At 37.3% G+C, this 15,000-nt stretch overlaps 2 protein-coding genes across 2 annotated transcripts in view; both read left to right on the forward strand.

The window, feature by feature from the left end:
* The window catches only part of LOC143898479 (L-threonine ammonia-lyase-like), a 5,003-nt gene extending 148 nt beyond the window's left edge, over nucleotides 1–4,855 (forward strand). Inside the window, 5 exon segments of the mRNA XM_077407993.1 lie at nucleotides 1–213; nucleotides 2,935–2,954; nucleotides 2,957–3,102; nucleotides 4,021–4,178; nucleotides 4,394–4,855. The exon segment at nucleotides 1–213 is cut by the window's left edge and continues 148 nt beyond it. Coding sequence (XP_077264119.1) covers nucleotides 1–213; nucleotides 2,935–2,954; nucleotides 2,957–3,102; nucleotides 4,021–4,178; nucleotides 4,394–4,502 — 646 coding nt within the window. The 3' untranslated portion in view covers nucleotides 4,503–4,855.
* Nucleotides 4,856–8,287: 3,432 nt separating this feature from the next.
* On the forward strand, nucleotides 8,288–12,052 carry LOC143898412 (uncharacterized). The gene is made up of 7 exons (XM_077407864.1): nucleotides 8,288–9,842; nucleotides 10,037–10,220; nucleotides 10,402–10,585; nucleotides 10,780–10,964; nucleotides 11,159–11,342; nucleotides 11,537–11,728; nucleotides 11,913–12,052. Exons 2-6 carry the CDS (start codon nucleotides 10,107–10,109, stop codon nucleotides 11,722–11,724), a joined length of 855 nt encoding a protein of 284 aa, XP_077263990.1. The 5' UTR covers nucleotides 8,288–9,842; nucleotides 10,037–10,106; the 3' UTR covers nucleotides 11,725–11,728; nucleotides 11,913–12,052.
* Nucleotides 12,053–15,000: the final 2,948 nt, after the last annotated feature.

The following is a 15,000-nucleotide window of genomic DNA, read 5'->3' on the forward strand; positions in this document are numbered from 1 at the left end:
TTTCGCACATACCCTCTGCCATTTTGGAAAGGAGTTTGGAATACCGGTACCGGTAACTGTTATGATACCGCTATCAGAAGCCGTTGCAGAAACAATCGATACGTGTCTAGATCTCGGAGCAATTGTAGTGTCCCACGCCAGTTATAATATTGTAGATGCACATAAAGAAGCAGTGCGTACCGCCCAGAAGAATGGCTTAGTTTACATTGACGGGTACTTCTTTTTTATTAATTACCCAAGCAGCATTTTGACGTCCGCCCGACGTTAAGATAAACACACTTAACGTTGGTATCCAACGTTTTTGCTACGTCGTTTCAACCCTCTTTTGCACTAATTTGGGGAATCAAATTTAGGTTGTACCAACGTTGGAATCCGACTTATATAAGTTAAATTGAGGTTACATTTTTTCCACCAGTTTTAACGTTGGTATGTAAACTTTGATTTTGTACACTCTGCTAGACCTGAGGTTATTTTTTCACAACGTACATTTTAGGTGTAGTTTTCGTGTTTCCATTCAAACCATATGACGGCATTGGTGTAATAAATGTATCATAATACGTACTTATCAATTTGGCACAAATAAAATGGCTTTATAGGAAAAATATAGTTTGCGCAGTCTTTGATACTATTGTAATTTTGCCATAAATACACGAACCCAGCACTGAAATTGTATAACAAAACCCACTTTATTGATAAATGTGGAAATGATAGGTCGAAATTAGACGAATCCTTTCTAAAATATTCCAATTTACTAAATATTCTAATAAATAACTAAAATTTTCCAAAGTGTAGATTTTAATTTTTTTTCATCAAAATTACTTTTAAGATAAATATGTTGTCAAAACTTTAACAACAAATATTATATAAATGCTTTAAATTGTTAATAAAGTGCGTTAAAAAATTTAAATCTAAATATACTGGAAAATGGCGGATTATTTGCCTTCCTCTTCGAGGAATGAAAATGGCGAAGTCAGCGTTCCACACTAGATCAAACTTTACGTAGTAAAAGGTGCGATAAATTCTACTAAAATTTGTCTTTTCGTATAAAATAATTAACTTTTTCCGACTTTTCCAAACTAAGTAGTATACCACTGTAGGCAAAATTGTACCTATATTGACTAAAAGTCTTAACAAGGTCGCCAAACTGACTTAACATGTCGATAAAGTATTAATTAGTTGAAAATTCTATACTAGATTTGCGAATGAGTCGTATATCTTAACCAAATCCGACCTATGCAATACCATCTATATGATGATCTAGAGCATGGTTATGGCAGCCGTGCAGCCGAGCGAACGCGCTCTCGAGCTGTGAACCGCGCGGCGCGCGCGCGTTGTTTCCCGACGACGCGACGATAACCGCGTGAGATGAAATGGACCGGTTCGGCCGTGGATCGTCAACATTCGTCGCATAGTCCTCATAGCTCACGCACGACGCCGCGAATTGCCGTCGACGATGCCCGCTTGACGCAGCAGTAATCTGCTCTACATTTTTTTAGGCAGAATTTGTTACCATTTCTCGCGATTTCTTAACGTCAGTCAGAAATGACCACAGGCGACGTTTCACAACGTTAGCGTTTTACAACGTTTGATAACAAAACGTTGGTTTACGTTGGGAATTACGTATTGAAGTCGCTCGAAAAGTGTAGTGCAGAGTATAACGTCAGGCGAACGTTAAATATCTTAACGTCGGGTAATAGGACTTAAACTGTTTCGAATTTGACGTTGGGAAAGTGATAAAAAAAGCACGTCGTAATTTTAACGTTTAGACAACGTCCAAAAAACGTTAGTAATTATAAGTTACATTTTATAACTTTCTTGAACCGCTTACAACGTTGTGATTAGTAGAAAAGTAGTCCTTAGTCGGAAAGTTAACCGAAAAATGCTGCTTGGGTAATTAGATTGAAATTTGGGTAGAAAAGATAATTTGTAAAAGAAATTTTTTATCATTATACCGTTACTCAATATCTAAGAAGTAATTAGGGGTAAAGAGATAATAAGATACGGAATTTGATATAAATATACATATAATCTATGTATGTATTATTATACATGCCCTATATACATATTTTATGCATTATTATAAAGAAAGACATAAAAACAACAAGTTGTTCAAAATATAAACAAAATTAATCTTAAAGTTTTTATAAGAAGTAACAACTTTTTTTTTATTTAGTTACATAATTAAGAGATCGATTTTTAACAACATCGACACAAGTTATTACATTAGTCATTATTTATAATTTCACTGTCTATCGGAGAACGTGTAAATTATGCAAATAAATTGAAAAAATAACGTTAAAAAGTATCTTTCTAAATTTTTTATTTTTTGGAATAATTAAACATAACTGCGTTATGTTACGAGAAAAACTTGCTGTTAATAATTTGTTACTAATGAGTGGTAACTGTAGCCACAACGGCGTTAGAAAATAATGCGTTATTTCTCTTTTCCGGTTAAAATACATTCTCATTAAAAGATAATACTCTCATTAATTGTTCCTATATTTAAGTAAAGAATGTTGGGTAAGAGGTCTAAATATATATAAAGTGTAACGTAAGTTATACGTATAATTTTACGTTTTTTTGGTGAATATGATTGTAGCATTTTTATCCGTCTAAATCCGTGAAAAAGTAAACAAAATCGTCACTAATCGAACTATTAAAATTGACTTATTTTGACCTTTTTAAAGCGAGTTTTAACCACTTTCCCACGAGTTTAGACGGATAAAATGCTACTATCAAATATGAAGACCTAAAAAACACAAGATTATAAATAATTTAATTAAAAAATAATAATAATTGGTTGAAAATATTTCATCAAATTAACAACTTTTTTCTCAGTGTACAATCATACTTTATTGTCTCAAGAGATATTTGATTTATTAATAATTCTATTTAATCTTATGACCCAATTACTCAATGATATTTTTTGAATAGAAACGATCATCCAAATATGATCTTGGCCAAGCCACATTGGGTATAGAAATGATGGAAGAGAATATAAATGCCGAAGCAGTCATATTACCCACGTCAATTAATGGTTGCGGACTTATCACGGGTATTGCGATGGCTATCAAAGGACGGAATCCAAATATAAAGATTATTGTAAGTAAACAACAATGATATTTTTTTATAACTGCAAATTGTAAAATGTTATTTTATAATGCCGTAAATCCATCATTTATCTTAAGAAGAAGAATGCATTCTAAATAAAAAGAGAAATTTGTGAAAACTTTACATGTAATCTCTATCTTTAGAAGGTCCACTCTACACTACATGATCCTTTAATTAAATCTATTAGAAAAGAAGCGATGCGCGATTTTAAAATAGAAAGTTTGGAAAAAAAAATATGGTTGGCATTATGATAGTAGAGGAATTGAGAGAAGTTTATTTGACATGATATTGTTAAAGTAACCGATACGTCTGTTAAGGAGGTTCGATGGCTACAACAAAATGCAGAAAGTTTCATGAAATTTTAATATGTTGTTCTGGAATGCAAAATAGAATTATGTGAATTTTTTAGGAATTTTTCACCGTCCCGTTTTGAAAAAATTCTACTCCAAAAATTTAAAAAATACAATTTTTGGATTAGATTTTTTTTAAAACGGGACAGTGAAAAATTCCCAAAAAATTCACATAATTCTATTTTGCATTCCAGAACAACATATTAAAATTTCATGAGACTGGCTGCATTTTTAACATAGGTTTTTATGGGAAATTATATGTATATTGCATATACCTTCAGAATGAAATAAGTACAAGAAAAAATGCAAATAATAAGGAAAGAAAAATATGCACATGTAACTTAATAATTTACAAATAAATGAGCGAAAGAAAGGAAAAGGTTACCGCACATTTCGTAGAAAAATTAATTATTAGAGCATAACGTGCTTGATTTTTCGTCTGCTAGACTGCCACGGTCGTGAACGACGTGAACAGCAGCACGCATTATACGCACGCGGCGACCAATCAAAGCAATCCCCTTCATTCCCACTACTTCAAACGCTAGTGCGCTGTTTCCAGAACCCCCGCGTCCCACTACTCCCTCCGATGAAGCCATCGAACCTCCTTAAAACTGCGGCCAAAATTCTACTAGAAGGAGAAAATATCGACGACTTAAGTGCAGCAATTGGTTTAGCTGCACTGTCATCCGGCAAACTTAACGAGCTAAAGGGAAAAAGGTGAGCTCTGTCATATAAATTTAATAGTTTTTTTAATAGTTTTCTTTAAAATTTATTAATTCCGCGTATATAAAGGCGTGTTTTATGTGTTTTGTGATCAGTAAGTGCTCACTTTCCTGTTTTGTATTTAATAAAGTTGTAATTTACTATTGTAATATATTAAATATAATATTATAATAATATTATTTAATAATATAATTTTTTGTGCGCGCTAGGATAATAATACCTGTATTTGGCAAGATAGATCGCTTTTCTGATGTTAAAGACAATAAGACGGACGATAATCCAAGTTCAGAACCTTGTGCTGGCCCCTCAAACGCTTGAATAGAGACATATTTTTATTTCTAAATAGATTGACAAAGAGGAATGTTAAGAAAACTCGCATACATTCAAGGTTTAAATAATCTAAAACATCTAGAACACAGAACTAATCGCACAACTCAAGAAACGCGCAGTGGATAAAGTTACGAAAAGGATGATAAGAAAGACGATGCTTCAAAGACGATGTTTTTTAGCCGCACATACAATACTGAAAGAATTTTATTAACATTTCTCTATCTGTACAGCAAATATTTGTATTTTTATCAAAATGGAGTAGTATAAATTTAAATTATGTCAATAATAAACAAATATATACCTACATGTAAGATAACTCTTTTAAATGTGATAAATATACTTTTAACGGTTTCATCGGTTATTTTATATTTATTTTTGAACCACTTTTTCATCTACGCCTCTCCTTGCATTTTTTTTTGCTATTTTGATATCAAAAAGTTAAAGTCGACAATTAGATAGTAGCGTATCAAATATAATATAATAGGTGCCTGTGATTATTTTTTTATCGCAAATAACTTGCATGCAAGATGTTTCACGCAATTCGATTACCCGTCGACTGTCAAATATTGATTTTATCAATAATTTATTTTACGATAAATGTCAATGTCACAAATTGTTTTAAAATTAATTAGGCTTGCTTAGTTTAAAATTTTATTAATAGGCATTTTGCTTTACATAATTATTAATTATGCTATTGATAATGGGGCATATATGTATTTCTTAAGCATGTGATACATATATCAAAGAATTAAAAGGGATATTAATGAGAAAATAATTTTATTAGTTTTTCTTCCTCAGCGTTTGTCTCCAGGAAAAATCGGCGAGCACGTTGCTACGTACGTGGCGTACCGCATTTTAAAAATAAAGATGTAAAATTTAAAAAAACTATTTTCTGTGTATATATTCTGCGTGCAGGGGTGTATTTATATACACGAGATTCTTATAGAGAACGAGGAAGTGATATCTGGTTGGAGAAGGGGAGATCTCGCCGATTCTTCATAGAAATTGAGCGTTTTAGTGCGCCTGATATTATTGATTAGGGCCACTTCGATCAAACTTTGATTAACTTAATCGTTGATTAGTCCACTGGAAATGACCATCGCATTTGTCAATCTGTTTATGAGCAAATGCGATTGGTCATTTCCAATGGACTAATCAACGATTAAGTTAATCAGAGTTTGATCAAAGTGGCCCTTCGAGGGCCCTAAGTCGTATAATTTAGTAACGTATAATAAATTGCGTTGCAGCTCATAATTAGAAAAATGTGCAGACATTACTAAAGTTCTTCACATTCCAGGCCAAGTGAAAATATACATATATAATAAAAATCCAAGTAAAACAGACTACCATATCAAGAGACACGGTAGTGTCTCGCGCCAAGTACACGCGGAGCGAGACCGACCGTGACTCTTTTACGCGACGCGACGAGTTGCGAGTACCCGAGATGTTGAGATCTCGATAACGAGTGAACGGATCAAGTTCTAAGTAGGCTTGATCGATAGATTGGGGTCCAATTAGGGGGGGGGGTTTCTCTCATAATATTCCGCTACGTGCCCTACGAGCGGAGATTGCGACGCAAAGTCCAAATGTGAAAATTTATTTTTAAGATACGTCTCCTCCTAACGCTGCGATCTATTATGACGTCATCAGAGAAACGTCACTTTCACTTTTTCGACGCTGGCGGCGCAGGTATCGCCAGTTTCGATATCGCGCGCGTATTTCAAAATTAGGTCGATAAACTTATCGGTCAGGAGGAAGATTTCTATTTAAGTAAAAATTAGGTATATATATAATAAATATTGAGTCAACGGAAAAGTAGGTTCTCTATGCTTGGCAGAAAGTGCCGCTAGGGAATTTTTAAGTCGATTCTTATGAATCAAGCTTGAATTTGATGTTTATGTATCCCAGGTTGCCGATGACAAGGTCCAGATAGTGCGCTTTATAGTTTTCGGTGTCCAGGTGTAATAATACGTTGAATTCGATGTCTACGTGTCCCAGGTTGCCGATGACGAGGTCCACATAGTGCGCTCCGTAGTTTTTGGTGTCTACGTGTATTAATATCTTGAATTCGATGTCCACGTGTCCCAGGTTGCCGATGACGGGATCCAGATAATGCGCTTCATAGATTTCGGTGTCCAGGTGTAATAATACGTTGAATTCGATGTCCACGTGTCCCAGGTTGCCGATGACGAGGTCCACACAGTGCGCTTCGTAGTTTTCGGTGTCCAGGTGTAATAATATGTTGAATGCGATGTCTACGTGTCCCAGGTTGCCGATGACGAGGTCCACATAGTGCGCTCCGTAGTTTTCGGTGTCTACGTGTATTAATACCTTGAATTCGATGTCCACGTGTCCCAGGTTGCCGATGACGAGGTCCACACAGTGCGCTTCGTAGTTTTCGGTGTCCAGGTGTAATAATACGTTGAATGCGATGTCTACGTGTCCCAGGTTGCCGATGACGAGGTCCACACAGTGCGCTCCGTAGTTTTTGGTGTCTACGTGTATTAATATCTTGAATTCGATGTCCACGTGTCTCAGGTTGCCGATGACGAGGTCCACACAATGCGCTTCGTAGTTTTCGGTGTCCAGGTGTAATAATACGTTGAATTCGATGTCCACGTGTCCCAGGTTGCCGATGACGAGGTCCACACAGTGCGCTTCGTAGTTTTCGGTGTCCAGGTGTAATAATATGTTGAATGCGATGTCTACGTGTCCCAGGTTGCCGATGACGAGGTCTACATAGTGCGCTCCGTAGTTTTCGGTGTCTACGTGTATTAATACCTTGAATTCGATGTCCACGTGTCCCAGGTTGCCGATGACGAGGTCCACACAGTGCGCTTCGTAGTTTTCGGTGTCCAGGTGTAATAATACGTTGAATGCGATGTCTACGTGTCCCAGGTTGCCGATGACGAGGTCCACACAGTGCGCTCCATAGTTTTTGGTGTCTACGTGTATTAATATCTTGAATTCGATGTCCACGTGTCTCAGGTTGCCGATGACGGGATCCAGATAATGCGCTTCATAGATTTCGGTGTCCAGGTGTAATAATACGTTGAATTCGATGTCTACGTGTCCCAGGTTGCCGATGACGAGGTCCACATAGTGCGCTCCGTAGTTTTTGGTGTCTACGTGTATTAATATCTTGAATTCGATGTCCACGAGTCCCAGGTTGCCGATGACGGGATCCAGATAATGCGTTTCATAGTTTTCGGTGTCCAGGTGTAATCGTACGTTGAATTCGATGTCTAGGTATCCCAGGTTGCCGATGACAAGGTCCACATAGTGCGCTCCGTAGTTTTCGGTGTCCACGTGTCCCAGGTTGCCGATGACGAGGTCCAGATATCGCGCTCCGTATTTTTCGGTGTCTAGGTGTAATAATACCTTGAATTTGATGTTCACGTGTCCCAGGTTGCCGATGACGAGATCCAGATAGTGCGCTTCATAGTTTTCGGTGTCCAGGTGTAATTGTACGTTGAATTCGATGTCTAGGTGTCCCAGGTTGCCGATGACAAGATCCACATAGTGCGCTCCGTAGTTTTCGGTGTCTACGTGTATTAATATTTTGAATTCGATGTCCACGTATCCCAGGTTGCCGATGACGGGATCCAGATAGTGCGCTTCATAGTTTCCGGTGTCCAGGTGTAATCGTACGTTGAATTTGATGTCTACGTGTCCCAGGTTGCTGATGACGAGGTCCACATAATGCGCTTCATAGTTTTTGGTGTCTAGGTGTATTAATAACTTTAAATCTGAATGGGTGCGTTCAGCCGATACTCCGCTAGCCTAGCAATCGTGAGCAGTTGCTCGTTTTTGCTCGTTTCTTCTCTTTTTAATCCAGTAAGTCAAAAAAGAGGAAACGAGCGAAAACGAGCGACTGCTCACGATTGCTAGGCTAGCAAAGTATCGGCTGAACGCACCCAATGTAGGACACGTAGATATCGAATTCGAGGTATTAATACATGTAGACACCGAAAACTACGAAGCGCACTATGTGGACCTCGTCATCGGCAACTTGGAACACGTGGCCATCAAATTCAAGGTCAAGAGACACGGTAGTGTCTCGCGCCAAGTACACGCGGAGCGAGACCGACCGTGACTCTTTTACGCGACGCGACGGGTTGCGAGTACCCGAGATGTTGAGATCTCGATAACGAGTGAACGGATCAAGTTCTAAGTAGGCTTGATCGATAGCTTGGGGTCCAATTAGGGGGGGGGGTTTCTCTCATAATATTCCGCTACGTGCCCTACGAGCGGAGATATTGCGACGCAAAGTCCAAATGCGAAAATTTATTTTTAAGATACGTCGTCTCCGTCAACCGCTTTTCTTTATAACATACATGTAACAAACAGAGAACGTCACTTTCACTTTTTCGACACTGGCGGCTAGCGGCGTTAGTGTCGCAGTGCAGTGCAGTGCAGACAGTGCGTTCGTTTAGAGCGCTATCCTGTCAGTCAGTTCATCATCTGATCAGTTAACCTATCTCGATCGATCGAGAGACACGGTAGTACGCGCGGAGCGAGACCGATCGTGTGACTCTTTATTACGCGTCGCGAGGTAAGGTGCGACAACGCGCGCATACGCGCGTACGCGAAACGGCAGTAACACCGTAATCGTGCCGGCGATATACTGAATTGAATTGCTTCGTGCTTATCTAAAGATTTCGTATCCCTACATTGGGTGCGTTCAGCCGATACTTCGCTAGCCTAGCAATCGTGAGTAGTCGCTCGTTTTCGCTCGTTTCCTCTCCTTTGACCCAATGGATTAAAAGGAGAGGAAACGAGCGACTGCTCACGATTGCTAGGCTAGCGGAGTATCGGCTGAACGCACCCATCTACTATCGCTGCCGGAAAAGAAGGTTCTCTACGCTTGGCAGAAAGCAGAAAGTGACGACTGACACGTTCGATCCCGACTTCGTTGATCGCAGAAGAGCTCAACTCGAGGTACGTTTCCGATTTGCAATTAAAAAATTTTGTGCGATGAATGATATATAGGCTACGGTCAACGTGATACAAATGCTTTGGAGCGTTCTTCCTCTCCTTCTTTCTTCATTGAAAGAAAAGAGAAGAGGAATGCTTCGAAGCATTTGTAGTGTCACGTTGACCGTAGCCATAATATCATATTAATACATTATTTTATTTTTTAGGTCAAGGATTGCCATTTAAAGCTGGTACGTTTGATGGGGCTGTCAGTATTTCTGCGCTTGTGGTTGTGCTATGCAAGCAATACTTTGCACAATCCTACAAGACGTTTATATCGTTTCTTATCAACGTTGTATGCATGTCTGTCAAGAAGCGCAAGAGCAGTGTTACAATTCTATCCAGAGAACGGTGAGAACAAGTTGTTGATATTATATATATCTTGATATATAGGCTACGGTCAACGTGATACAAATGCTCTGGAGCGTTCTTCTTCTCCTTCTTTCTTCATTGAAATAAAAGAGAAGAGGAATGCTTCGAAGCATTTGTAGTGTCACGTTGACCATAGCCATAATATCATATTAATACATTATTTTATTTTTTAGGTCAAGGATTGCCATTTAAAGCTGGTACGTTTGATGGGGCTATCAGTATTTCTGCGCTTGTGGTTGTGCTATGCAAGCAAAACTTTGCACAATCCTACAAGACGTTTATATCGTTTCTTATCAACGTTGTATGCATGTCTGTCAAGAAGCGCAAGAGCAGTGTTACAATTCTATCCAGAGAACGGTGAGAACAGGTTGTTGATATTATATATATCTTGATATATAGGCTACGGTCAACGTGATACAAATGCTTTGGAGCGTTCTTCCTCTCCTTCTTTCTTCATTGAAAGAAAAGAGAAGAGGAATGCTTCGAAGCATTTGTAGTGTCACGTTGACCGTAGCCATAATATCATATTAATATTTAGGTCAAGGATTGCCATTTAAAGCTGGTACGTTTGATGGGGCTGTCAGTATTTCTGCGCTTGTGGTTGTGCTATGCAAGCAAAACTTTGCACAATCCTACAAGACGTTTATATCGTTTCTTATCAACGTTGTATGCATGTCTGTCAAGAAGCGCAAGAGCAGTGTTACAATTCTATCCAGAGAACGGTGAGAACAGGTTGTTGATATTATATATATCTTGATATATAGGCTACGGTCAACGTGATACAAATGCTCTGGAGCGTTCTTCTTCTCCTTCTTTCTTCATTGAAATAAAAGAGAAGAGGAATGCTTCGAAGCATTTGTAGTGTCACGTTGACCATAGCCATAATATCATATTAATACATTATTTTATTTTTTAGGTCAAGGATTGCCATTTAAAGCTGGTACGTTTGATGGGGGCTATCAGTATTTCTGCGCTTGTGGTTGTGCTATGCAAGCAAAACTTTGCACAATCCTACAAGACGTTTATATCGTTTCTTATCAACGTTGTATGCATGTCTGTCAAGAAGCGCAAGAGCAGTGTTACAATTCTATCCAGAGAACGGTGAGAACAGGTTGTTGATATTATATATATCTTGATATATAGGCTACGGTCAACGTGATACAAATGCTTTGGAGCGTTCTTCCTCTCCTTCTTTCTTCATTGAAAGAAAAGAGAAGAGGAATGCTTCGAAGCATTTGTAGTGTCACGTTGACCATAGCCATAATATCATATTAATACATTATTTTATTTTTTAGGTCAAGGATTGCCATTTAAAGCTGGTACGTTTGATGGGGCTATCAGTATTTCTGCGCTTGTGGTTGTGCTATGCAAGCAAAATTTTGCACAATCCTACAAGACGTTTATATCGTTTCTTGTCAACGTTGTATGCATGTCTGTCAAGAAGCGCAAGAGCAGTGTTACAATTCTATCCAGAGAACGGTGAGAACAGGTTGTTGATATTATATATATCTTGATATATAGGCTACGGTCAACGTGATACAAATGCTCTGGAGCGTTCTTTTTCTCCTTCTTTCTTCATTGAAAGAAAAGAGAAGAGGAATGCTTCGAAGCATTTGTAGTGTCACGTTGACCGTAGCCATAATATCATATTAATACATTATTTTATTTTTTAGGTCAAGGATTGCCATTTAAAGCTGGTACGTTTGATGGGGCTGTCAGTATTTCTGCGCTTGTGGTTGTGCTATGCAAGCAAAACTTTGCACAATCCTACAAGACGTTTATATCGTTTCTTATCAACGTTGTATACATGTCTGTCAAGAAGCGCAAGAGCAGTGTTACAATTATATCCAGAGAACAGTGAACAGGTTGTTGATATTATATATATCTTGATATATAGGCTACGGTCAACGTGATACAAATGCTCTGGAGCGTTCTTCTTCTCCTTCTTTCTTCATTGAAAGAAAAGAGAAGAGGAATGCTTCGAAGCATTTGTAGTGTCACGTTGACCGTAGCCATAATATCATATTAATACATTATTTTATTTTTTAGGTCAAGGATTGCCATTTAAAGCTGGTACGTTTGATGGGGCTGTCAGTATTTCTGCGCTTGTGGTTGTGCTATGCAAGCAAAACTTTGCACAATCCTACAAAACGTTTATATCGTTTCTTATTAACGTTGTATGCATGTCTGTCAAGAAGCGCAAGAGCAGTGTTACAATTCTATCCAGAGAACGGTGAACAGGTTGTTGATATTATATATATCTTGATATATATATGATGGCAAATACTGGCCGTATTGTCCTCGGTTAGAGGCAGGAGCCAACGAAACCACCGTTTTATACTGAGAGAAATCGCGAAAGTACAAATGGTAAGTACTGTCTTTTCAATATATATTTCACATAATTTCACATAATTACAATGTTGCTATTTTTATTTTATTTTAGATGGATATAGATGATAACGATTTCGCCGATTTCGAGCTAGAATTATCATTGGAAGAAAAATCAGCCACCGATATCGCTGCCGGTCCCGTCGCCGCCGGTTCCGTCGTCGCCGCCGGACCTGTCGCCGCCAGTTTTGTCGCCGCTGGACCTGTCGCCGCTGGTTCCGTCGTCGCCGACCATCCTGTCGCCGCCGGACCTGTCGCCGCTGATCCCGTCGTCGCCGATCGTGCCGCTGCTCGTTTCGATGCCGAAGATGATAGACAAGGTAATATTAATATTATGTATATTTAACAGAAAGTAATGACATATTTATGATATATTCCGCCAATAATTTGATTGCGATTACGAAAAGTATTACCCCAGCCAGAGTTTGAACCTGGAACCTCCCGCTATCCGTGCAGGCGTCGCCTCAATTCGACCACTGAGGCATGTGGTAACATTTATCGCAATAACAAACAAACATACCATCTTAATCGAAATTAATAAATATCTTCTTGTTATATATGAAAAATTTAATTCATATTATATGTATTTAATTCATAAAATTTCTTATACAATTTTATTATTTTACAGTTCGAAGACCAAGAGGCAGAGCCGCAGGGATACGACAGCAAGAAGAAAGGTTCATGGCCTTCTTATATAAATTGTCATCATCCAATTACCATTGAGGTAGACGAGGCAGAGGCAGAGGCAGACGTTGAGAGCAACAGGATTTAATCTTTGTCTCTATATAATCTCTATATATAATAATGTCTATATAATGTCTCTATATAATAATCTCTATATATAATAATGTCTCTGTATAATCTATATATATATATATATATATATATATATATATATATATATATGATACACATTAAAAATAATTGAAAAGTAATTAGAGATGAATGCATTCGTATTGTTTTATTATAAAAAATAAAATTGCGTTCAGGTATTTTATGTATATGTATAACCTTATCGTATATAATTATATTGTATAATCAGAACCGCTTGCCACCAGTGTCGAAAAAGTGAAAGTGACGTTTCTGATTATGACGTCATCATATAAGACGTCGACGTTAGAAGTATATACGTATTCGTATCTTAAAAATAAATTTTCACATTTGGACTTTACGTCGCAATATCTCCGCTCGTAGGGCACGCAGCGGAATATTATGAGAGAAACCCCCCCCCCCCTAATTGAACCTCAAGCTATCGATCAAGCCTACTTAGAACTTGATCCGTTCACTCATCGTTATCGAGATCTCAATATCTCGGGTACTCGCAACCCGTCGCGTCGCGTAAAAGAGTCACGGTCTTAATAATTTATTAAAGGATACATTTTTAAATTGGGGTCCGTTATATGGAAAAACATGCCAATTTTGTGCAGGAAATCTAGTATTTAGAAATGAATTAACGTTGACGAAAGAAATAGTTATCATTCATTTAATTTTGTTCTCGTCACAGGATAATAAATTAGTGAAAATACCACAGACATTTAATTTAACTAGCATATCAACAACTAAGATATCGATAGCGAAACAGCAGTATAAAGTAATGAATACTATATTTCATCAGGGTACATCTATTGAAGATGGTCATTATACAAGTATGTGTAGAGAAAAGACATTTTGGATTGAATTTGATGATGGAAAAATTATAGAAAATAAACGATGGCCTACAGGTGCTAAAGGTCTTTATATATTATTTTTGGAAAAAGTTGGTAAGAAATAATTTATACAAGCAACGTAATATACATGCTTATTTTACATAAAAGCAATGTCCGGCAATATGTATATATATATATTTACAACTTCAGACACATTTCTTTATAAGATGTAATTTTTTTCTGTTAAGATTAAGATGCGTAACACTACAAAAAGGCGTGATATCCGTACAAAATTACTTTTTTCAAAAAAAAGGTAAAAAAAGGCGCCAAGTACACGCATAGTAGTACATATGTATTATGTTGATACCTCGAAAAAAACAAAGTGGTAGTATTATACCTCGAAATAACACCCTGTACATACTGTTTATACAATGCGTAATACTACAAAAAGGCGTGATATCCGTACAAAATTACCTTTTTTAAAAAAAGGTAAAAAAATGCGCCAAGTACACGCATAGTAGTATATATGTATTATGTTGTTACCTCGAAAAAAACAAAGTGGTAGTATTATACCTCGAAATAACACCCTGTACATACTGTTTATACAATGCGTAATATTACAAAAAGGCGTGATATCTGTACAAAATTACCTTTTTTAAAAAAAAGGTAAAGAAAGGCGCCAAGTACACGCATAGTAGTGTATATGTTGTTACCTCGAAAAAAAAAACAGTGGTACTATTATACTTCAAAAAAATCTAAGTAACAAGTGGTAGACGTAATCTTTGTATTTCGAAAAATCTTGAAAAAACCTAAGCAGTAGTATCTTTACCTCGAAAAAACCGAAGTAACAAGTGGTAGACGTAATCTTTGTATGTATTTCGAAAAATCTCGAAAAAACCTAAGCAGTAGTATCTTTACCTCGAAAAAACCGAAGTAACAAGTGGTAGACGTAATCTTTGTATCTCGAAAAATCTCGAAAAAACTAAACAGTAGTATTTTTATTTCCAAATATGTTGTTACCTTGAAAAAAAAAAAAACAGTGGTAGACGTGGTAGTATTATACCTCAGAAAAATCTAAGTAACAAGTGGTAGACGTAATCTTT

Source organism: Temnothorax americanus, unplaced genomic scaffold (genome assembly GCF_048541705.1).
Source record: "Temnothorax americanus isolate GAGA-0224 unplaced genomic scaffold, ASM4854170v1 Scaffold23, whole genome shotgun sequence".
Taxonomy (NCBI): domain Eukaryota; kingdom Metazoa; phylum Arthropoda; class Insecta; order Hymenoptera; family Formicidae; genus Temnothorax; species Temnothorax americanus.

What these genes read in the sequence shown, in the direction of transcription:
- LOC143898412 (XM_077407864.1), top strand. Translation starts at nt 10,107, where the DNA reads ATGCAAGCAAAACTTTGCACAATCCTACAAGACGTTTATATCGTTTCT. An exon ending in ACAATTCTATCCAGAGAACG is followed by an intron (nt 10,221 to 10,401) that starts GTGAGAACAGGT and finishes ATTAATATTTAG; the next exon opens with GTCAAGGATTGCCATTTAAA. An exon ending in ACAATTCTATCCAGAGAACG is followed by an intron (nt 11,343 to 11,536) that starts GTGAGAACAGGT and finishes TTTATTTTTTAG; the next exon opens with GTCAAGGATTGCCATTTAAA.